The 27,224-nt window shown below is 33.6% G+C and overlaps 1 protein-coding gene across 2 annotated transcripts in view; it reads right to left on the bottom strand.

The window, feature by feature from the left end:
* Nucleotides 1-27,224, bottom strand: part of LOC125665638 (unconventional myosin-Id-like) — a 70,338-nt gene that overhangs the window by 40,982 nt on the left and 2,132 nt on the right. The window contains exons 2-9 of one of the 2 annotated variants that reach the window (XM_048898389.2): nt 19,591-19,799; nt 13,345-13,438; nt 12,622-12,639; nt 10,246-10,411; nt 7,920-8,069; nt 1,343-1,462; nt 856-1,065; nt 265-410 (exon numbers count right to left, since the gene is read on the bottom strand). In XM_048898389.2, coding sequence (XP_048754346.1) covers nt 265-410; nt 856-1,065; nt 1,343-1,462; nt 7,920-8,069; nt 10,246-10,411; nt 12,622-12,639; nt 13,345-13,438; nt 19,591-19,799 — 1,113 coding nt within the window. The remainder of the gene's footprint in view (nt 1-264; nt 411-855; nt 1,066-1,342; nt 1,463-7,919; nt 8,070-10,245; nt 10,412-12,621; nt 12,640-13,344; nt 13,439-19,590; nt 19,800-27,224) is intronic. The other variant, XM_048898391.2, reaches the window with a different exon arrangement.

The raw sequence follows: 27,224 nt of genomic DNA, 5'->3' as shown, positions 1-27,224 counted from the left end.
ATTATAACATAATAGGTTTGAGATTTCATTAGGAGTTCTTCTATTGTTCAAAATACCCGTCATACTAAAAGAATTTAAGGTTCATCCTGTATTATGTAATTATTATTTGTTACCATGGTACCAGACAAAATACAAATATTTTTGATGAGGTCAATCAATAGACTGGAACATATGGTAATCAAAACTTATGATGTTCCATTTGATAAGGATCTACATGATCTGTTACAATAACACACAATGTACAGCCCAGAAATAAAACAGAACCTGTTGTTGTCAAAGATTTCAAATCCGTAGATATCCAAAACACCGATCACTGTATTTTTGCCCACATAGGCGATTCCACTGGCCTTTGGATCAATGGCTTCGTTAATTTTACCCACAATCCAGGTGAACATCCTGTCATACATCGCCTTTAAAATCAATAGATAAACAAATTAGAAATATCCATCATTGTCATCTTTGCTTTGTTTCCATAATGATGAGAAATTGTGTGTACCTGACAACACCTTAACTCCGGCTTAGACACAAATTTAAAATATCTTATGCTGCCAATGTTTTTACCCTTGTCGTTAAAATACAGTACATCCTTTACTTCAATGAAATAATCAAAAGGCAGCCATCTCATAAATCTATTTTTCATTAGTCAATATCATAACTCTGACCTGTTTTTTCATCAGTCAATATTGCATTTTTCATCAGTCAATATTATATTTTTCATCAGTCAATATTACATTTTTCATCAGTCAATATTGCATTTTTCATCAGTCAATATTACATTTTTCATCCAATATTACATTTTTCATCAGTCAATATTACATGGACCTGTAGTAATTGAGATTCTATGACTGGTTTTACCTTGGCAAAAGCGTCTCTGGCATACATAGCATCAGACAAGGTCAGTTGTTTCTCCACCACCTGACCTCCTGCGGCGATGACTCGGGAACACAGAGTTTTCTTCAGGTTCTCCTTGGTTACCGATAGCAATGTGGCAATGTTGCCTAGTAACGAATCATCAGACACCCCTGCGTGGTCATGGTCGTCAATGGCAACATACTCCATGTTACCCTGCGTATTTAATATATTTTACTTACTAACTTTTGTTTCATAAAACATTGAATTCTACATGTTTAGTTGCTATTTTCTGTGACTTCCAAATATATCAATTACACATTAAGTATATATGGGTTTTATAACCCAAACTTATTTCTAAATAAGTCCTACAAGCCATGAATCATATAAAACATTAGTAGCAACAAAAACAAATTATTTGTCCACAAAAAAACCCAGAACAAAACAATAGACGATTTTGAAATTTAACTGCAAACTTTAGAAATAGCTTTACCAGATGTAGAATGGCAGCCACAATTTTCCACAAAGCCTCTGCATGGGCATAAGAGAATCCCATGACTTTTAGGGCATTCATAACTGACCGATAGTCATCTCTGTCATGTACTGTGGCACACTGAAACACGACACAAATATTATCACTATACACAGGTAAAAATATCAGTATTCACTATACACAGGTACAAATATCAGTATTCACTATACACAGGTACAAATATCCGTATACACTATACACAGACATATTGCATGGGCAACACATTGTCAAATGAACATTCCTACTGAAGCATAAATCTATAAATACATGTCAAGTATGGGTAGTAGTATTTTTCAAATCATTATTTTAATGCATAGTTCATTCTTCACTTTTATTTTATAAAATATAATCACGCGAGAAATGAAAATTTTTCTCTCTATAACTTAAAGTTGAAGGAATATTTCTTATCAAATAAATTCTTGTAATTTAAAAGATTGATTTACAATACACACAATCATGTACAATGTATTCTAATTACATGCATATTTCAAACGAACACAATAAAGCCGAAACCTCCAAAACTTGGCCAACATAAACACTGAATTTCTTTTAAATAGCAGTCAATATTATGTCACAATAAACAAAGCAGCTGAATACGCTTCTTGCTTTCTATTAATGATATTATACCCCACCCCTTAATTACTTTTTTATAGGCCTCCTGTACAAGATACGTTTAAAAAAAGAAGATAATTTATATTTCTAGATTTAAAGGGACTGGTTCACGTTTTTCGAAAGAAATATTTTTCATTTTTGATGTTGAAAATTATAAAATATAACTCATTTAATGTTGACAACCAAAATTTGGACCGTCTGAATACATGGATAAGAGCAATATTTCAGCTTTGATTCTGTGTTATGCAAACAAAGACTCGAGTCTTTCTATGTAAACAAACAAACCAATGAAACGTTAATTTTGTAATTTAAAGCATCTTCATTTTGTACAATCACAAATTATATAACTTTTAAATGACACATTTTACCTAAAGTATACTTGAAATAGCTATATATAATAAACTTGAATCAATATCCATTTATTTGAAAACCCCGTAAACAATAACACACCCCATTCTTTGTTTTCAAAACAAATAATCAACTCTCTATAATGAGCTTCTGTCAAAGTGAAAAACAAATTTGGGGGGAAATCGTGAATCAGTCCCTTTAATAAAACTAGCCATTTCAGTCTGTGAAGCAGATTGATGGTTACACAAATCTTAGTAATGTTCAATGTCCATTTTCAGAAACTAACCTACATCATACATGTATACTCAAATGAAACAGTACTTTGTGAATATTCCTCAATTTTCTATCATCATGATAATTGTAAATGGAGAGATCATAAAAACTAAGTAGTTTGTACAAACTGAAAATTACTACACATGTATAATGGTATACTGTTTTGCCTACAGATATTTAAGTTTTTATTTAATAAATTTTTTGAATGCATGAATTTCATATTTTGTATCGAACTTCCGATATAAATTCTCAAATGATCAGGAATTTTGCTGCTTTCTGCTTGGTCCAAATGATCTTTTCTGGTGTGTACCACAGATCGAGTTCACCTTAATAATTATTAACTTTAAAGGTTTCTTCAGGAATTCCCTCTTGATCAACAATAGATTTGTTAACATTTTCATCGATCAGTCGAATTCAATACAGTCAAACCTTAATTTATCAAAAATTACGAATTATGCGCAGTCAATAAATCTGTCACTATAATGTGCATGTACATTAACATAAAAAAATTCAGAATACAATTCATTACTCTCCCTGGAGTTTCTGGTTTTTGACTATTGAAATATTGTTATAATGTGTAATGCATGTTTTTAATGTAGGTGCTTTGACTTGTTTAAGAAGTAATTACAGCATCAAATGTGAAAATGCTGTAAAATTCCTGATCAGTTCTTAACTTTTAATTCAGTGTATTAGTAACTGTATAGACTAACAGAGGCCAGGACACATAATGGTGGGTTTACCCTGACCAATATAACTACACAAACTAGCTGAGGCCTGGGCAGGTCATGGCGGGTTTATACCCTCAGCCTTATTTAAAATATGGCTTCGATCAACCAATTACCTGAACAGGTCTCTATTGCCTCATCAAAGGTCAATAAATTACCGTATAGCGGGTTTTTTCCGCGGGGTGATAAATTTGGCTTCTTTTAGCGGTTAGATAGCTTTCCGCCAAAATTTCACTTGCCAAATATGGATCCAATTGCGACTTCGATATTTGAAAGAGAGATAACTCTTCCTTGTCCGCCAAAATTTGTTCTGCTAAAATTATTAGCATACCTTTGAGCCAGCAAATTGCCAAATTTTAGACCCGCGAAAAAAACCCGCTATACAGTAATTGTTTAACATTTTAATAGCATGTATATATAAATATGACTGTACAGAGACAACTGTATAAGTAGTTATTTATGCTGAGGGTAAAATATGCATTTTTCCACATCCAACATTATACAAGGGGGGAAAATACATGGTAACAGAATATAATATAAATTATATCAAATACATATAACTATATGCAGGGGGGGAGGGGGGGGGGGAGATTTACGCACTTATTACGTGACCGCGTAAATTGTGTAAATTTCCCCCACGTGTAAATAATCACTTTTACAGTATTTACATGAACAATGTTTGAATTTTGTTTGCCTGCATGTCTAAATAAACATAGCAGCATGCATGCAATCGTATAAAGTCAAACTATTTATAGTTACAAGTCCCTTCATACATTAACAGGGGGTAGACTTCGGTGTTACTGGGGTTAATATGTGCTGCAGTCAAGATCGTAGTGGCTAGATAGTGCTATGAAATTGAACAAACATTTAGGCTTAGCCCTATGTAAGGCTAATAAGCGTTGATTTGTAACAGTGCGTTCAAAAGACCTAGTTATCTAGCCTAGCAGCTAATCTAGCCGCTACGGCTACGATCTTGAATGCAAGCCTGAAATACTTGGTACATACTCAATACAAAACTGATATCAAAGTATATTCATCACAGTTAGAGTACTTACTTTCTCAATCTAAAATGTGTGAAAATATAACATTTATTATAATGATCATCATTCATTATAACAGAATAATAATAATCAGTATAATGCTTAAATCATTATACGACGGATGACCATACAATATCGAATGTACCATTACAAATTAAACAATGCACATTTCCTGTTGCATGTATCTTCCAATTTATCAATTCTGACCTGATGCAAAACAGAAAGAAAATTTATACTCTGGCATAATTATCTCAAAAAGAGATTTTATATGGATTGGGCATATGAACCAGGCATGATATCACCAATTTCAAACCCATATCGTGAACACGATATCCGAACGAAAATATCATTACGATGAAGTGATTGAATTTTTATTTCAAAAATATAAAACAACTGCATGAATATTCAAACATGTAATATTTCTACATATATCTTTGAAATGAACCCTTGTTGATGAAGTTACTCTATATTTGTTGAAAGCAAAATAATACAAAATTAATGCACTTTTTTTCAAAATTTCAAAACTCTAGATACAGGTCATTCAGATTTGTGGTACTCTCTCTCTCTCTCTCTCTCTCTCTCTCTCTCTCTCCTGTTGTCATTATTATACAGGAAGATGGAAAACATCAATGGATATTTATAGGAGACAGGAAAATTTAAAATACATTAAACGTTTTAAAAATGTACAAATATTATCAAGATGATCGAAGGAGGAAGTTGGCAGGTCATCGGGAAAAAGGAAGCACACATCTAACTCTCAGGGAAAATCATTGCAAACCACTTCAATGCAACACTTTATTATTACAATACTGACTTTTCAGCAGCTCAAATGAATTATATGGATATTCATATTTCTTAACTCAAAATAGAATTTCACATTTATAATAAATAAAAAATCAATTCAGTCAATGAAATGATCAATTTACAGAAAATTAAATAAATGAGATTATTTGATTTTATCTTTCAAATTGTGTGTGATGATTTGCAATTCGACTTCTACACAAAATGAGATGAAATATGAACATCTATTTCAATGAGTAATGAGTTTCACAACTTCAAAGAGATGGGTAATCGCAGGGTTTAAATTTACCTCCTCAGTTCCATTTCCCTATCAAATAAACATCAATTCCTATATATAATTTAAAACCCAAGACTGGTCTTATTCTAATTTTGCTGATAATGTAGATTTAAGGAGGAATATCGCAATATTAAAATTTTTCAGACAGAAGAATATCACACCGACATCTCAATAAAATCAGTCAAACCTGCCTACACTAATGTCAATAAAATCAGAAAAACAGTCAAACCTGTCTACACTGACATCAATAAAATCAGAAAAACAGTCAAACCTGTCTACACTGTCAATAAAATCAGAAAAACAGTCAAACCTGTCTACACTGACATCAATAAAATCAGAAAAACAGTCAAACCTGCCTACACTAATGTCAATAAAATCAGAAAAACAGTCAAACCTGTCTACACTGACATCAATAAAATCAGAAAAACAGTCAAACCTGTCTACACTGACATCAATAAAATCAGAAAAACAGTCAAACCTGTCTACACTGATGTCAACAAGAGGTACTGTGAGCAATGCTTACCCCAATCTCCCAAAGGGTGTTGTTAATATGTATAAATTACCTCTTTCCTGAGTGTAAAAAAGAAAGGGCATGACAAAACATAGCCTCATGGTGATACACCCATGTCTTATGGTATGATTATGTCAAAACCCTATAATCAATTTTGACCTTGAGGTCAAAGTTCAAGGTCATATAGAGGTCATGAAGGTACCCGACACATCATCTCATGGTAATACACTCGTGTCAAATATGGTATGCCTATGTCAAAGAACATAGAAGTCATGGCCCTGACACGAATCCATTGTAAAAACCTTTAATTTTAACCTTGAGGTCAAGGGTCAAGGTCATATAGAGGTCATGAAGGTACTCAACACATCGTCTCATGATGATCCACCTGTGTCAAATATGATACGCCTATGTCAAAGAACAAAGAAGTTATGGACCGGACACGAATCTGCACAGACAGACAGATAGACAGTGATTCCTATATACCCCCCTGAACTTCGTTCGTGGGGGGTGTAATAAAATCAGAAAAACAGTCAAACCTGTCTATTCTGACAGGTACTGGGAAACATTTTTTGGTCGGAATAAACACTTTAAAAAAACAATGAAAATACGAAATTGAGAAGGAAAATAAGGGTTGGAATGCCCAGTGAAACGGATTGCACAAGTGTTGGATGAGAGAGTTTTTACTGTATATTCTGTGTCCTTTCAAAACTCATCAACTATTACTCAATATGGTCACATAGAAGTTGGTCCGTGTATAAATCAGTTTTTGGGATTTTGTTTTTAGGAATTCGACATTAACTCTCTTATAAGTTGAACTGATTTTATTCTAACAGATTATATGTACCTGTCAGTTTATCAATAATACTTATTTCTTAGCAAGAGTTGTTTTTCTTTCTTGTATGTATAATTTTCCTTCGACGTCAATCTTGATCTATATATAATATCACCGATAACCTTATGATAAATACACTGAATAAATAAGAAGAAAATTTTTGTAGTTGATATTTTCATTTTTTGTCTTTTCAACATGTTGATAGAATCTGTAATTTTACCACATAAGACTTAGATAATTAAGAAATTTTAATTAAGAGATAAATATTCTCCCTGCCCAAGCTATATATATCTTTAATTAGGAGGGCCTCACTGTCCCAGTTCAAGTGTGATAAAATAATTGGATTATCAAATACTGTAAAAGTGTTTATTTACGCTGGGGGTTAAGTACGTGTTTTTCCACGTCCAACATTACATGTGGGGGGAAAAATACGAGGTAACAAAATATAATAATATACTATATCAAATATCTATAACTATATGCATGGGGGAAATTTACGCACTTTTAACGTGACCATGTAATTAGCGTAAATTTCTCCCTTGGGTAAATAACCACTTTTACAGTAATTAAAATCTATAGAAGGTACTGATATCATATGGACTGTGTGCACCATGGGGCCCCTTTAGTCAATAAGGATTATACTGTGGTCTGTGTTTAATATAGCATGTGCCCCCTTTTTTAGGAATGTCACAGGTAAATTTGAAAAACAAATCCACTTTAATCATATTAATGTCCACACTGCAAAAATACATTAATTCAGGCCTGGACTTTCTCGAAAGAAACTTAAGTTGAAACTTAGACTAATGTCTGAGATTTTACTCGAAGTTTGACTGCTTAAATAGAAGAAAACTCAAACTTGAGTTTGAGATTTTTTCGAGAAACAATTCTTTCACTCAGATTACATCCTCTACTGAAATCAAATTTTCTCTCATCAAAACCGGTATCCTCCATCTTCTCCTACTAGTCTTGTGTATACAAAGTTCTAAACTCTATTCTCCACCTAACAAGACTGAACACACTAGTTCACCAACTCGAATCTCAGAAACCCGATACTCACCTTTGAATCACCTCCCTGATTGACATAGAAGTACTTTTGGGGTTCGCGGACTAGAGACTCACCTTTGGGTCCCCTCCCTGATTGACGTAGAAGTACTTTTGGGGTTCGCGGACTAGTTTGTACTCTTTCAGCTTGTCATCCTTGGCTCCGTACAGCAGCTGGTAGAACGAGTGGAAGTTCCTCTCCCCGGGCTGTTGATGAACCACCCTGGACTGGAATACATAACATGCTTAGGGATACAAAACATATAATAATAATAATAACAGTCATAGAATAAGAATACTTTTGTGACCAAGCTTGATCTTTGAATCTGAAAAGCTATCATTATTTTGTAGTAAACCATCTTCTCTGGCCATCATAAACAAGATCAATGTTGAAAATATCATATACATACTTAATATAATTATATTTAAAATTTGACACAATGGGATCTGATGTATATATACACCAAATGGTATAATCATGATTCAGTACTGTTTCGCTTGATAACGGATAAAATCAATAAAGATTTTCAAATTGTAGCGCAACCATCCAATAGCGTCCCTGCTTCACCATCACTAAAGTACGAATCCCACTGCCAAATCAAAAGACCATTAAAAGTCTGAAACGCTCACCCGGCTTGATTGAATTGAGCCAATTAAACCTCATGGTTGCCATTTTAAAATTAGGATTTTTCAATGATATACCAATACCAATGATTTCCTAAGACCAATTTTAGGCCCTTAATCCCCCCCTCCCCCCCAAAAAAAAATTACCAATTTTTTCCCAATTTAACTTGGCACTTTCCCCAATAATAAAAACTGATGACAAACGTATTTGTTTAAAACTAAGTTCAATATGAATAGTTTAATTATGTATGGCATGACAAAGACACAACAATTTTAGATGATTTGGAAAGAATAGTCAAAAATTTTAAGAGACTAAAGAAAAGTTAAATAAAACAAGCATTCTGAGAGTATTGCATGGCAATACATAGTCCCCTACTGGTTGCAAAAATTTCTGTACCACAACAATATTCAAAGTTCATTATGTAGGTTATGGTAAAAGGGAAAATTGGGAAACCAGGATAGGAATGGTTGGAAATCAACTACTATTCGAGTAGAGACTAGACCAGGAAAAAAGACAAATTTATAATTAGGTTTAGGTCTTTAACCAAGTCAATAAACTGTGACATGTAGGTGATCATGAATAATTTAGCTATATTGTTGTATTACTATGCTAGAAGTTTTAATGAGTGTAGTACTCTTATCTACAGAGATAAAAAAAACTTGGATGTAGACTAACAATTCATGCTATTTTTCTAAGTCTAAGGGCCATAACTAAGTATAAAATCAACGGACCAGGACCATATTCAAACTTGATCTGTAACTTGTTATGGTAAAGCAACATACCAAATATAAAATAAATATGTGCAAGAACAGAGAAAAAAAGTGCAGAAAACTGGACTGACGGACAGACAGTTGGACTAAGCGCAAACCTAAAATCCCCTTCGACTTTGGCGGTAGGGAACTAATAAAAGAGGAATGACATCAATTTGTGTTTGATTTCTTGTTTGATATCAGGGCATATTTAGCATGTTTACAATAATGTCTAGGTTTTCTCAATTTGATCAAAATGTTGAAAATTTCTCCCATTCGAAAGCCACAGGACCCTTTTGAAAAATGTTGAAAAATCACTGGATACACTAACAATAAATCTGATGGACCACAACAGGAACTGTACATTGGATTCATATTATGGTGAATGAGTATGCAGTCATTCTGAAGAAGCTGATTTTGTCTCAATTACAAATCTAAATCTGTGCTTTCAATTTTGAATTCAGATTGCTCACAAACGTAACAAGATTTCTGTGGAACCACTAGAGACTAAGAGCTATATTTGTCCTACCAGGTATGGGGAAAAGAATACAAGCATTGTGGAGAAGTTGATTTTGTCTGACAGCCAATCAGACACGTGAACAGAATACAAGCATAGTGGAGAAGTTGATTTTGTCTGACAGCCAATCATTCACGTGGTGGCTGTAGTGACATCCAAATCAAATCAAAAAGTAACAAAATTCCAGCAGAACCGTTCAGGAGGAACATTTGTACTGTCACCGAGTATGCAGCCATTTTTTGAGAAGATTAAAACATTGTCTACAGAAACCAACAATGAATGTACACCAAGTCTTCAACCGGGGCAGGTGAGCTCTGAAGTGTTAACTAATGCAAACAATATTTATTCAATAAATTTATGGGATTGGGCAGGAGGCTTAGCCTATAGGAGCCCTAGCTCTCCCTATAAAATTGTTGACAGAGAGACAAAGAGATTACTAATCAGTCTTGCATCTTCAATGAATATCAGTAAAGTGCAACAATGAATGATAAAAACTTTAAAGCAAGAGGGCACCTTCTCCAGCAGGTAGTTGTTGATATGCCCCCCGATAGGGTCCCCTTTGAAGTCAAAGTTGATGTCCATGTACTTTCCAAACCGACTGGAATTATCATTTCTGTTCGTCTTGGCGTTACCAAAAGCTTCGAGGATGACATTGGACTTCACCAACACGTCCTTGACTCTAAAACATATCAATACTTATATTTAAGTCTAGAACCTTATACAACATTAATGCTTATAACAGTTTAGTAATGAAATGCTATATCAGTTTTTATTATTAAACAGTATGTGTTAAGTATAATGAAACTCTACATCATCAGTCCTTATATCATCTGTTGGTGTACTCTGTGTATGCATTTGAATTCCTCATTAAATATAAGACTTATAAGTATTAAATCATAAAACACATAGCATAGTCATTCCATTACATACACGTAAAGGGAAACTAAGATGCAAATCATAATATCTTATATATATAATTCACTGGATGGACAATAACCATTCTGATTATTTGGTCAATTTCCGGCTGGGGGAGTTATCAATACATCAGTTTTATCAATTCAATACAAAACTTGAAACATGTATCATATATACATTACTTAACTTGTTTTCTTTTTCCTAAACATTTTTGAGTTTATACAGATTGAAGAATAAAAAAGCAATTTTATGTGAAATTTGTATAATTATGTGGTTCAGCAATGTGCAGAGCAAAGGTTGATGCATTATGTAAAATACCCGTAAATAATTATCCTGATACTTGTAATATCAAAGGAGAGAATCATGCAAATTAATGCTGTTTTGCTTGCGGAAATTGAATTACTGTTAGTAAAATTGCTTATAAATTTTAGTGGGGTCAAATTTTCAAATGGGATCAAGGCCTCTATATAGTATATTGGTTCAAAGTTTCATGTTCACGATTGAGATTCAAACTTGTGGCTATATATATGACTGTACCCTGGAAACGAAAATTTGACTCCCACAAAATTGAGTGATTTTAGAGTAAATTCTTAAGCATGCATTCAGATGGTTATATATCAATATATTTATAAAAGAATTGTCTAAGAAAAAGTTAGTACTTATTACACAGAACAGTATAAAGTGGAGTTACTGAAACATAGGATTCATATGTCATTCAAAACATAAATTAACCAAACTCTTATTATATACATTTAATTACTAAAACAACTTTATCAATTACATGTGCTTCAACATGTTCAATTAGAAAAAAATTCATTGAACGTGTTGACAGATATATATATATATATATATATATATATATATATATATATTATAGATACTGTAGGGAAAATTTTTACTGCAATAGCAGATTCAGAAATGAAGTCCAGTGGAATTATTACTTTTACTAGAGTATCGCAAACGGTACAACATATACGCCCATTGGACCTGGATAGAAAAGCCTTATAGTAGCTATAGGTCATATGGTGTACTAATCTATCTGACATGTGAACTGATTATGCATTTCTATGAGAGGGAGGTTGTGACCAAATGTCAGTGCAAATTATATCTGTATCCATGATGAGAAAAAGTCCAGAAAACCATTTGACCTACTTTTCGCCATAAAATAGGTCACAGTGCACCAATCAACTTGAAATGTGAACTGCTGAAAAGATTATGTATTTCTCCGAGAGGGATATTGTGACAAAATTTCAGGGCAATAACTGTATTCATAGCAAAAAAAATTCTGAAAAACTTTGACCTACGTTTACCCCTAGAGTAATCCAGTTGAAATGCAAACTACACTTATATATTCCCCCGAGAGGAAGCTTGTGACTAAATTTCAATGCAATATCTGTATCTGTAATGAAAACAAGGTTTTTCTACTAAGTGATACTATGACCTTGAAACAAAAGGCATCCTCCGCTTGGCAAAAGTTGCATGTGTACCAAATTTTACTCAGTCCTAGTCCCCACGGTTAACTTGGTCTGTTCTGCCTACAAGGCTATCAACTGATACTATAACCTTGACCTTTAACCTTGAAAAACAATAACCTTGACCTTTAACCTTGAAGATCAAAGGGTGTCTTCCACTTGGCATGGGAGTATGCATACCAAGTTTGATGGTCCTAGCCCCATTAACTTGGTCTGTTCTGCCTACAAGGTTTTCCTATCAACTGATAGTATAACCTTGACCTTTAACCTTGAAAAACAATAGTCATCTTCCTCTCATCGTGACGATCAAATGCACCAACTTATAAGATCCTGAAGCTTATGGTTCGTTTGCACTTTGTCTACAGACAGACAGACAACGCCATACCATAATATGTCCCATCTTTGACGAGCGTATAAAAAGAAATGGTTAACACTGCGGACATTATTTGAGATCAAGTTTTGATCTGAGCATGCTGAGTTCTATTGTCTGAGTGTACTCAACCTCTCGATTTCATTGCGACTGTAAAATCATCCAAGACAATAACAAATCAGATTACAATTCAAAATTTTTCTCAAATAACTTTCATTATAGATAGAGCATGAAAATATTCTTAATGAATTTAAAATACTTTAGATATGAAAGCTATTGGAAGGACTGCAAAGCTCATAGACTTTAATTTTTTTCTCTCTAAACTATCAAACAAAACATGAGCTGAAATTATAAAGCTAAAATGGTTTGGCAGTATAATCATGAAATACCTCACTTTTTCACATGTACCTGACATGTTTAATAACAACATGATTTATCACTTTTAACAATGCTTAATCATTATTATTCAAAACTATAATTTAATCAAGTATATAATTTTGAAAATTTATGAACATGCATTTTCTGTAAACACCAAAACAAAACAGTCAGTAAACATGGAAATGACAAATTAACATCATGAAATTTATATCTACATGTATAAACATGTGTCACACAGCACATGTAAAATAAAACATCTCTGGTTGCCATGACGATGGGTCACTTTCTGATCATCAATTTAAAATGTAAAGTACATGACTGTATATTATATAATATTTGTATGTCATTTCCTGGTCCTATGATGGTAATTTTTCTTTTCATGTTTACAGAAAATGCATGTAAAGAGATTCCTTTGAAAATGGTATTAAAAGGTCTGTGTAAAGGGAGACAACCTATGTTTATAATCCCATTACTGACCTCTCCACCTCCTTCTGTCCTCCTATATTCGTTACCGCGGCGATGTACCTCATTATGATTTTGGAAGCTTCTGTTTTTCCTGCTCCAGACTCACCTTAAGACAAGAATTTCAATAATTTTACATTTTGTTTTTAATTAATTTATATAGTGTGGATTTTCTGAGATCACTTGCTACAAAGACTTTTATATATAATATACAAGATTATCACTAGCATCCATGTTGATTACAACTCTCACATAATTAGGTAATATACTCCTACTATTTTAATAGTAAAATTCACAATGTGCCAGTAACCTCTATCGTTTCAAGCCACAGTTCGGAGTTAATTGCGACGATATTCAACCTCTGATCTAATTTTTCTTATCATACCTGGCTAGGAGGTTATAAAAGTTGGCTCAGGCTCCAGCTCCAACTCTAGCTCGAATTCAAAATCATACTCCTAGGAGTACGTGGTCAGATTCTAAGGTTATAAAACATTTCGATATATGTACTCCTAGGAGTATGATTTTGAATTGGACTTGGCAAAGAGGAGACAGGGTTGTGAAGAAGTGGCAGATGTTTTAAATGTGTGAGAAAATTATTTTCAAAATAGATCAGTGATTTTATTGTAGAGGCGTAACATGTCTCTGGCATAACTAATTATAAATCATTATCATTTAAAAAAAGGAATGAGGATCGAATGTTTTATGATTAAATGCACTTCACTTACCATAACATGTGTTAAAGTGATATTCACATTTTAATTCTTTGTTAATCAATATAATGGAGCTGTGAAGTACATGAAACTTGCTAGCTGCAGAGCTGTAGCCAGTGGTGGATTTAAGGGGGAGCGCAGCCGGCGCCCCCCACCCCCTAAAATTTTCAAATCTAAGGTAAATCGTGGTATCTTGTTTAAAAAAATGTACTTAACGATAAAAGAAGCAATAATTTCTTCCACTCCAGGAGAAATAAATGACAAAATCTTTTGATATTTCTTGAATTACTTTATTGGGAGAACTTAATTTTTTCTTCAAAAAAAACCCTTAAAATTTGCGTCATTTTATTAATTTCAACTTATAAAATATTATAGAAAATAGTATAGATGACTAACTAGGAGACATATTTCAAGCCCTATAAAATCTTTAAAATCCAGCCTAGAAATCTCAGTGTTACTAGTAATTGAAGGAGGGGTGGAATTGGAAGGTTCCGCTGAGTTGGAGATGATACATGTATGTCTGGCAGCTGACGCAAGAGATCCATAATGGTGTGTGGGTGGAATATATATCTTGCAAAAACATCATCTGCAGATAATTCTTCTAAAGGGTTGCATAATCTGTCTCTGATAATGCGTGGAGCACGTTCCCAATATGTCATTTGTCGGCATGCAGCCATATTTATAAAAGCAGACGACACTTTGAGTACATACTTTAAATCTCAAGTAAGCTATAGAGCTTAGTACTCGAGATTTAAGCATGGCATACTCCATTTGGAGTATGTGTTCCATACTCAAAAGTTTTATAACCCACATTTCGAGTATGTGCTCTGGCTCAAAATTTCGAGACAACTTTCGAGCCTGATTTGGAGCCAGAGCTTGAGCCAGTTTTTATAACCAAAAATCATTTAGAGCCATACTCCAAATCTTTTATTCGAGCTAGAGTTGGAGCTGGAGCCCGAGCCAACTTTTATAACCTCCTAGCCTGGAAGGTGAATCTATAAAAACTTCTAACATCATGGGCTTGGGGGATACTGACATTTTGCTTGTTTTCAATGCAGTTAAAATGACACTCTGATGCCTTATATGCCCACAAGTTAACTCAATGGATAAAATCAAATTGGTATGTATCGATGGTTTGAAGCCTCAATCATCTTTTCATCTCATTTATATTCACACAACCTTAGAATATTTCATAAAACTGCAAAATTAACAGGGTCAAATTAAAATATGATTTGTGTATTAATTAGTAAATGACACATATGACAGTCTAAGAATGATAATTCAAGACTCCGATTTATTTGACATATATATAATTAATATATATAGATACATGAAACTGGGCAGATCACAACTTAATTAGGCCAAAATAAAATATATGTGTGTTTCCAAAATCACTTCTCAAAAAATTAGGTAGGGTATAAGTAGGTAAAACCTTTTATTTTACTACAACATTTTATTCAAAATCTTTGTTTTTAAGGTGCTCTGAATACATGGCTAGATACATGCATGCATGTACATCAATTAGAAATACATTTCAAATATTCTGAAGATCAACAGTACTCAAAATATTCCAACACGAAAAGAAAAAAATACCAGTTTGAAAATTCCAGATTTCATTTACATGTACATGTGTGTATATATATATATATATATATATATATATATATATATATATATATATCGATCATTAATAAAATATCTAGGGTTGGCAGCAAAATCGTAGGTAAGGGTCAGGAAACCAGAAACACACAAATATTTTATTTTGGCCTAATTAGCATGTTTGTTTTACCAATTCGTTACAATGCATACAACTCCATGAATGCTCGCTACAATACAGAAACTTAATGTGGGTGAAAAGTGAAGGATACGTACCAGTACAACAATATTTTGAAATCAAAAACTCTATCGCTTACTGTTCAAAAGTTATTAGCAAGGTTAAAGTTTTCAAAAAGTAGGTCAAACTCCAAAGTCACTGGGTCAAAAATGTTGGTACCCACGGAAAGGTCTTGTCACAAGGAATACTCATGTGAAATATCAAAGCTCTATCACTTATTGTTCAAAAATTATTAGCAAGGTTAAAGTTTTCAAAAAGTAGGTCAAACTCCAAGGTCACGGGGTCAAAAATGTTGGTACCCACGTAAAGGTCTTGTCACAAAGAATACTCATGAGAAATATCAAAGCTCCATCACTTATTGTTCAAAAGTTATTAGCAACGTTAAATTTTTCAAAAAGTAGGTCAAACGCCAAGGTCACGGGGTCAAAAATGTTGGTAACCACGGAAAGGTCTTGTCACAAGGAATACTCATGTGAAATATCAAAGCTCTATCACTTATTGCTAATTTTCACAGACAATTACAAACTTGGGATGTAGTGTTCTTATTGATGCTGGTACTGATTGTTCAGCAAAATATCCAACAAAAGTAGAAGCTTTTATTCACATAAGCAGTGAAGGCCCACTTATTGAGGACTTCAAAGCAAATCCTTGTGTGGAACGCTGGGTTTTCTTCCCAAGAAGCGTACTGTAAAATATACAGGATGGCCCAATGCAAAACAACTTTTGCCAGAGTAAATACTTGACTTGTTATAACATCCAGCATGTTTCACAGCACATTTCTATTCAGTTTAAAAATAAAACAAACAAAACGCATACATGGGTGTTGATTTTTTTCTTGAAAAAAACCTTGTAGGCCTTATTTATAAAATCTTTTACCATGGCGAGTAGAAATTTTGAACATGGTGACTAGAAATGACCAGAAATATTTCTAGGTCACCATTTTGCGACCTGATAGCAGATGTGACTTGGATCATTGGACAGATATTGCTGATATTCATATTTCCATTCATGTTTATTAATAAAAGGAAATCAGCCATTATGATGATGTATAGTATGCCTCCTTAACAGGTTTCCGTTACATCATGATCTGCACTGATGTACATGTAGTAGGTGTGCTAGAACTTAACGATCCACAAGATCAGTGAACATGAGAAGTATCAGAGAACACTGACAAGGAAACAACATACATATAATATTATGTGTTACTCCAACCAGGATAAGGAAAGAAGCATATATTCAAAGTACATTTCCTTAGATTCTGCAGGTCTAGATTTCAATGTGGTTTGCAAATGAATGCAGAACATTTTTCATGACTGGTTATCTGCAGCTATACTACACTATACTGTTATGAATGTATTTATATGAAATCTCTGCACCTGATACACACACTATAAATACACACTCCATGTACTGCACCTGACACATATATACTATAAACACACATTCCATGTACAGTACCTGATACATACACTATAAATACACATTCCATGTACTGCATCTGATACATACACTATAAATACACATTCCATGTACTGCATCTGATACATACACTATAAATACACATTCCATGTACTGCACCTGATACACTATAAATACACACTCCATGTACTGCACCTGATACACACACTGTAAATACACATTCCATGTACTGCACCTGATACACTATAAATACACATTCCATGTACTGCACCTGATACATACCCTATAATTACACACTCCATGTACTGCACCTGATACACACACTGTAAATACACACTCCATGTACTGCATCTGATACACACACTGTAAATACACATTCCATGTACTGCACCTGATACATACCCTATAATTACACACTCCATGTACTGCACCTGATACACACACTGTAAATACACACTCCATGTACTGCACCTGATACATACACTATAAATATACACTCCATGTACTGCACCTGATACACTATAAATACACACTCCATGTACTGCACCTGATACACACACTGTAAATACACATTCCATGTACTGCACCTGATACACTATAAATACACATTCCATGTACTGCACCTGATACATACCCTATAATTACACACTCCATGTACTGCACCTGATACACACACTGTAAATACACACTCCATGTACTGCATCTGATACACACACTGTAAATACACATTCCATGTACTGCATCTGATACATACACTATAAATACACATTCCATGTACTGCACCTGATACACTATAAATACACACTCCATGTACTGCACCTGATACACACACTGTAAATACACATTCCATGTACTGTACCTGATACACTATAAATACACATTCCATGTACTGCACCTGATACATACCCTATAATTACACACTCCATGTACTGCACCTGATACACACACTGTAAATACACACTCCATGTACTGCATCTGATACACACACTGTAAATACACATTCCATGTACTGCACCTGATACATACCCTATAATTACACACTCCATGTACTGCACCTGATACACACACTGTAAATACACACTCCATGTACTGCACCTGATACATACACTATAAATATACACTCCATGTACTGCACCTGATACACTATAAATACACACTCCATGTACTGCACCTAATACACTATAAATACACACTCCATGTACTGCACCTGATACATACACTATAAATACACACTCCATGTACTGCACCTGATACATATACTATAAATACACACTCCATGTACTGCACCTGATACATACACTATAAATACACATTCCATGTACTGCACCTGATACATACACTATAAATACACATTCCATGTACTGCACCTGATACATACACTATTAATACACACTCCATGTACTGCACCTGATACATACACTATAAATACACACTCCATGTACTGCATCTGATACATACACTATAAATACACACTCCATGTACTGCACCTGATACATACACTATAAATACACACTCCATGTACTGCACCTGATACATATACTATAAATACACACTCCATGTACTGCACCTGATACACACACTATGAATACACACTCCATGTACTGCACCTAATACATACACTATAAATACACACTCCATGTACTGCACCTGATACATACACTATAAATACACACTCCATGTACTGCATCTGATACACTATAAATACACACTCCATGTACTGCACCTGATACACTATAAATACACACTCCATGTACTGCACCTGATACACTATATATACACACTCCATGTACTGCACCTGATACACTATAAATACACACTCCATGTACTGCACCTGATACATACACTATAAATACACACTCCATGTACTGCACCTGATACATATACTATAAATACACACTCCATGTACTGCACCTGATACATACACTATAAATACACATTCCATGTACTGCACCTGATACATACACTATAAACACACATTCCATGTACTGCACCTGACACACTATAAATACACATTCCATGTACTGCACCTAAAACACACACTATAAATACACATTCAATGTACTGCACCTGACACACTATAAATACACATTCAATGTACTGCACCTGATACATACACTATAAATACACATTCCATGTACTGCACCTGATACATACACTATAAATACACACTCCATGCACTGCACCTGATACACTATAAATACACACTCCATGTACTGCACCTGATACATACACTATAAATACACACTCCATGTACTGCACCTAAAACAATATACATACATGGATTCACTGTTACGGTACCTGATATGACTATGCACGTGTCCTTGCTCTGCCTCTTCATCGTTTTGTACGCAGAGTCTGCCAAGGCAAAAATGTGGGGCGGCCTCTCGTAGATTTCTCTCCCTTTGTATTCATCGACATAGGTCTGGTTATAAATGTCCACAGTTTTGTATGGATTCACGGACACCACCACCTCCCCAATGTATGTGTAGATTTTATTTTTACTGTACCTGTTAAAGAGGGGGAAAATGCTTAATGCGCACATCGATTTTGCAATGTAGACATTTACATATATACGAACAATATCAGATATTTTTATTAAGATAGGTAGGGCAGATACATTTTCTAATACCTGGAAATGTTATAATTTTGATCTCTTAAAGTAATATAGATGCATGCAGTGATTCATACAGTCTATAAGAGAGGACGCCTTAGATTATATAGCTAGGTCTCATAAAATAACCAAAAAAATACCGTGAACTTAGTCAATTAAGGCAGAATATTACGAATTCATGCAGTCAACCACGAGACAAAGTTTGACAATTTTTGTTAGAATTATTCAACAGTTACATCGTGCCGGTAAGTGAGAAAGTTTCCCAGTTTACTTTTGGAAGGTCGGTGGTCTCTTCCCAGGTACATTGTACCTGGGTTCTCTCTTCCACCAATAAAAACTGGGCGCCACCATATAACTGAAAAATTGTTGAGTGTGGCGGAAAAAAAAAAATATCAATCAATCAACAGTTACAAATGTATATCAACCCATTTGATATGCACATATTAAATTTCAGATTCCTCATCTTAATTGAAGTTAAGGCACTGAAGAGCAATTAATGTCCAGGAAACTGTGAAAAGAATTTCTCACAAATTTTATGGTCAATATAATCATATTTGCAAATACAACCTATATTAGGTTGAAAGTTGTCCGTCATATTTTTATATCAATTGTTAAACTCTAATTCTTTAGATACTGATTTTGACAAATATTATATGGATTGATAGGCCAATTAAAATTAATTGATTATCATCCCCACCCGCCCCGGTATTTTTTTTATTTTTTGCAAAAATTACGATTTCAAACAAACTTAATTGCTTCCCAGTAACATGAGTGAATGATTAATTAAAGTCATAGAATGTTGGTTTTATATCATCTACCAAGGATTCTTTGAATGTTAACTAGATTAACACTTTGTATGATGCCTTTTGTCATTAATTTTTTTTCTCGGGGAGATAAAAATTAGAAAATAAAATCTTCCCACCCACCTCATATTTTTTCGTGACCCCGGATGATAATCTACTAATTAAGGTGAATTGGCCGTAAAGATAAAGGTCCCAAATAATCTAATTAAAATTAGATCCTATAATCTGCTCATCTACTATCACTGCCTATAGTATAGCGATAGTAGATGAGCAGATCATAGAATCTAATTCTAATTAGATTGAAGTCTCACAGTTGGTGTGATCAGTCAGCAGGGGATACTTACTCCTCCTAGGCACCTGATCCCACCTCTGGTATGTCCAGGGGTCTGTGTTTGTCCTGTATTGAATTTTGTATTTTGAATGCAATCACTGCTATCCTCATCCTTTTTCATGACCTTGACTTTTTGATCCAGAAATCAATTTTGTTTTTTAAAAACTATAAATTAAAGGTCAAGATAATATAAAAACATGAAATATCCATATTTATAATTAATTACCCATGTGTTTAACAATAACCTACACATCCGTAGGTCCATTACACCCCCCCCCCCCCCCCTTCTCCATAGGTGAGCAATGAGACTGAAGCTGGACTAGCTGGGATATATGGCGATGGCAATGTCATCATTGTTGGGGATGTATTGAGACATCATTGTGAAGTTAGTGTGATCGTACTTAAGAACCTAGGTCTAGCTGTTTGTCGGATGTTGATGTTTACTCAGGGGGAGAATGCCTAGATTGTCAACAAACTTACTGGTCTCCTCCTCCACTGACTCACGATATGGGGCTCTAATATCCTGCCCGCCTTACACTTTAACAGCAGTATTTATATATAAAGCGTATTTACTTTGCTTATCTTTGTCTGCATGGTATAACAGTATATACAGCGCCTGCCAGATTACATTCCTGTATATATTTTTTTAAATCAGGAAGTCTATGGAAATTCTACAACATGACAACAGGTTTTCATGATTCTAAGTTTCTAAATTTAATTTCCATACACACACACACTAACACGTTATTATTTTATTATTATTTTATCCTTAATTAGAAAAAAGAAAAACAGTTACAAAATGCACATCTGAGCAGGATGTAGTAATTGCGCTGTTTGTCACTCTTCCTGTACCTTGTCAATGAAGAACGTAGGGGAATAATTAATGGACAAGATTTTTGCTCCATTGAAATTGACAATTTTTTTGGATTGATTCATAGAAACAAAACTCTTTTATGAATAAGCATGGATTTAAAAAAAATTCTCCATATAAGATACACTTTGTATTTACATAAACTGTTTTTGCATTGTTTAGATATTGACCACCATAAATTAATTATATATATACAATTGCATGTACTCAGAAAATATGTCATATCTTGACAGACTCTTGCATGTGTCATGCAGTATATGATGCATGGTATACATTGTAAATATCAAATATTTTTGAACTTGTATGCATATTTATTCATTAGTAAATAAGTTCATTAATACATAAATATTTTGCAAATTTTATAACACACAGATGTGAATTGCTTGCATGTATACTGATTTTAGCATTCATGGGTCACGTACTGCTTTTTACAACAGCGATGGTGTGTAACGGTAGGATTTGTAGACTATATATCCCTGGAGAACATCAGCTGAACTAATTTAATCCTATCAGTTAGCGGTCAGTTAATGGTCAGTTACCTGTTACAGGTGGGCTCCAGGTAAAACATATACAGACAGGAATTGTTGAGTGTTATTGATCTGACAATTTAATGTGTCGAGGAAACAATTAGAAGACGGGGATGGAATGTCTCCTATCAACATCTAATCAGCCATTAACTATACATAGATCTTGTGTTAGTACCTTTTCTTCTTTTTACTACTCAGCAAGGAGTGTTCATCTGTGTTCAATGGGGCCACAAATGTTTTCAACACACATGACTTGTTATATACACATTAGGATTGACCCTGCAGACACACCCCCCCCCCCTCCTCCTTTACTATCGATCTGCATGACTACATGATCTGCACATTGCACATGCTATATATATAATAAAAAGTCTCTTTCTTTGAAGTAAAATTTTAAAAAATTCAAAACACTTTATTGAAATATTTCGACTGTTACGTTGCTATGACAGATTATAAACACGACCGAAGAAGACCGGTAGCACGGTCGAAATTTCTTAGGAAAGTGTTTCGAGTCTTTTTAAAATATATATAATATATTTTAAATATTTGTATGTTATTACATTGATCCACTTCATGGGGTACGTATGTGTGTGTGTGTGTAAAATAATTTGGATATATGCATCACAGTATCCCGGATTGCCCTTAAAAATTGCCAAATCGGATATATGTATTTGTATTATAGTATATATATGAACCTTTTATATCATATTCCCAGCATATTACAGATACATAAAATCAAATAAATTTTAGTTTACCTCTTGTATACTAGCGTCTTGCAAGATAGGCATTTTTATTAATAAATAGATTACAAAGTCCCAAGTCTGTATTATTGGAAGACAACAAAACCTTCAGATCGACAGTTTTAAAAAATGTCACAATACACAACTAAGTAGTAGTAATTCACTATCAATTTTCTGAAAATTTTGTTTCGTATATCATTCAAACAATAATTATGGCTGCAGGGGTAAAACAATCAGTTTGAATTGACAAATGGATTAACTAGCTTCAATAAAATTTAAGTCTTAACACAGTTTGTAACAAATGGCAATGTTATAAAAACTTGAACAATGAAGTCGGCCCCAGGCCCATACAGGTAGAAAAATCACTATAATATCTGGAAAATTTACATACTCTATATGCTTTAAGCACTACTTCAGAAAAACCACTGCACTCTGAAGGGTGTGCACATTACAATCCTGGCCATGTTTTACAAATTGCATGCATTTTATAATTTAGTTTACATCATATAAGTAGAATTTTTAGCGAGGATTTAATTTTGGCATTTTTAGCATCATGAGTGACGAGATCACTAAAATTGAATATCGCTATTTATTTCATATAGCAGAGGTAATAGCAATCTTTCTTGGAATTATAAAGTCACTATATATCGCTCTCGCTAAAATATACATATACTCAGTTTCAGAGGAAAATCGCTGAATTAGTGTCTCGCTAAAAATTCCACTTATATGTAATTGGTATACCGTAAGCTTCAATGGACAATATGAATATTTTGTACCTCAATATATACTAATAATACTGTACTGTACTGCTATTTGACAACCATAAGTCATTGACAAGTGGTACATTGTTTTTGCAATAATTATATAATAATGTTACATTTGGTGTACACTAGCTATGCCAAAATATAGTTAATGGCAATTACATTTCAATGTACAGCTAATTAGGGTGGTCACTCGGAATGATATCTTAATTCCAATGTTGATTCGGATCCATGTGGATAATTTTGCATGCAACATCAATTTCTTTGTTAATTATTTTATTGGTGATTATTATGATATGAATTAGAATATATCTCATATGTTAATGAAATATTTGGCCAAGTTTTCTATATAACAGTTATATCAATTAGTGATAATCTTTACTTTAATTAACGTATAAATGTCAATTTGGTAATGCTTCTGCGGTGCAATTTTTTTTTAATGGATAGCACATGTATTCGATTGGCAAGCAAAGGGTCCCAGTTTCGAAGTCTCAGCCTGCAGATATTATTAGTCAACTATTTATCTGAATTATACGCAAAATATTGCTGCTTATTCTAAAAGTAAAGACACTCAAAAGAAATAGTAACAGATTATAGAGTATGTTTACCCCGAGTTCTGTGTATTGATTGATTGTATTTTGCTTAACGTCTCGCTCGAGAATTTTTCACTCATATGGAGATGTATCAAATATAACAAAAAAAAAGGTCTTAAAAGCTGTCACAAAGAATACATGTGAAATACGAAATTCAAAAGTAGGTCAAATCCCAGTCATGGTCATGTCAAAAATGTCTCTACTTAAAGTAGCTGCAGAACTGTTGCTCTCTGAAAAAATATTGTGACGGAGCAATATTTTTTCAGAGAGCTACAGTTCTGCAGCTATATATACCTAAAGGAGTACACATGTGAAATACATAAAATCAAAAGATATTACCAAGCTTTAAGTTAAAGTTTTCCAAAAGAAGGTCAAACTCCAAGGTAAAGGTCACAAGGTCAAAAACTTGGGTCACCAAAAAAAAAAAAAAGCTCGTCACAAGGAGTATATATACACATGTGAAATTTATATGAAGGCCCTATCACCATCCATTCAAAGGTTGTATGGCCAAGGTTAAGTTATCAGAGACAGACAGAGAGACAGACCAAATGCTCATATGACACTGAATCTCCAATTTCAGAGAAAACTAGCAGGAAACATTTAATCCGCAATAAATTATATATTAATTTACATGAAAATCTTTTTTATATACATTTCATTTAACATGTTTAAAACTATTTTTTGAATTTTCAAAGTCTCTTCTAATAAGTTTATGTCAATAATCTATAACCACCTATTGCAAAAATACACGGCAAAAAAAATTCTTTTAATTCCATGCAAGGTACATATACCTGTAATTTTTTTATATTAAAAAAAAACCTATGAACTCTGCATGGTGATTAATTAGTCATATACCTCTAAAATAGTTAGTACGTCAGATAAAATTAAACACTTTCTAAAATCAACAGTGTTGATATCATGATAATCATTCAGGGAAAACTGCAGGCTTCATCAAGAAGAGAAAAGATGGCTTAATTGTATGAAATAGATAATTATATCAACAAAATTCATCACTGTAACACAGATCTCTACATAATTATATTACATATAGGCTAGCAAGTACATATTAAATCTAATTTTCCTTCATTTTCATACACAATACACAGGGGAGTATACAATGCACTGTACATTTTATTCTTATTTCAGAACATATATAGGAAATTAGCAAAACACTTCATCTTCAAAAACGGAAACTGGCCCAGAGTGATGTTATTATACAACCATAAAAGATGCAGTGATCATTTTTAAGAGGTCTGTGTTCTTAACACTACTTTAAAACCTCTCTGACAACAATTCCTGCTCTGATGTCAGTGAGTATGATGTGTGCTTATCATACTTACAGCCATGTAATTTGACATAAATGTATATGTTGCAGGTTATAATCCAATATTATTTTACATTGTGCCGTATTACACATGTGCAAACACACACATACACACATATAGATTTAGGCAGAAAGACAGATATTAGTTATTTAGGCAAAAAAGAATTGTCTATTGCCTTTCGTAACTATACATGCTTTTCAGATATATATACGGAAGGTATGTACGTCATTTTTTTTTTTTGGTCGACAAAGTATTGAAAAGGCCTGTATCTCAAGTGGATATTTGATAATAAATGACAAAAAATATATGATACACCACTGGTACTGATCGATACTGAAATATTGTCCTGTAAACTTAATTGACACAGCTAGCATATACCGTTTATACGTCCATATAACCTTTTGTGATACAGCATACATTGTACATGTATATATGTACGTCCATACTTTTTGGCATTTTTAAGTTTCCTAGCATCATTAACATTTTCGGAGGAGCCAGGGCAGGTAACTTAATTACGATAATCAATTATGATAATTGGATCCTGCTGATACCAATTAAGCTTTAAAAAATAAAGGTCAGGGATCTAAAAATCGGGTAGGTTGGGAAACAAAAACCACGCCATTATTTTTAGTGTACATGAACTGAAAGCTCAAGTGAGCTTTTCTTATCACACGTTGTCCAGCATCCATCTGTCTGCCTATAAACTTTTAACATTTTGTACTTCTCAAGTACTACAGGGCTTAAATTTCAGCCAGCCAAATTTACCACATATATAAGCATGCAATATCCTCTGAACTGTTTAAGACAGGGCTTTTATATTTTGTATATAACAGATTCCTTATATATGGCAAAACCTTATATTTCATGTGACCATATGGGGCTACATGTAGGTTATACTAGGGTCACAATATGGGGTCAACATTTTTCATGGGAATAAAGATTGCAAAAATATCTTTATAAAAATCATAATAGCTGAACAATAGTAGGGCCAAGGTGACTCATGCGAGTTATGTGACCCATGGGCCTCATGTTTCTATGCCTTATCCATGTTATCAAAGCAGGGCTCGAAACTAATATATGCCCGTCAGTCTGTGACTGGTTAAAAGTATGGCGGACTGACTGAAATTTGTTTTAGTCAGTCCGATGGGACTGGTTAATTTTCTAAAGCATCATTTTGGAAAATATACTTATGAAATTTTATACACACATTTGGCATGCTTCGATCTGTAAATATATATATCAGACAAATCTGATTCGTAAATATAAATCCCACATTTAAGTGTTATAATATTGTCTGAGGCATATTGAGTTTAATTTCATTTTAATAACATTAACGAAATATGTTTAATTATTTCTGGAAAACTCTGTTG

This window comes from Ostrea edulis, chromosome 10 (assembly GCF_947568905.1).
Source record: "Ostrea edulis chromosome 10, xbOstEdul1.1, whole genome shotgun sequence".
Classification (NCBI taxonomy): Eukaryota; Metazoa; Mollusca; class Bivalvia; order Ostreida; family Ostreidae; genus Ostrea; species Ostrea edulis.
This window is presented reverse-complemented; position numbering and strand designations above follow the sequence as displayed.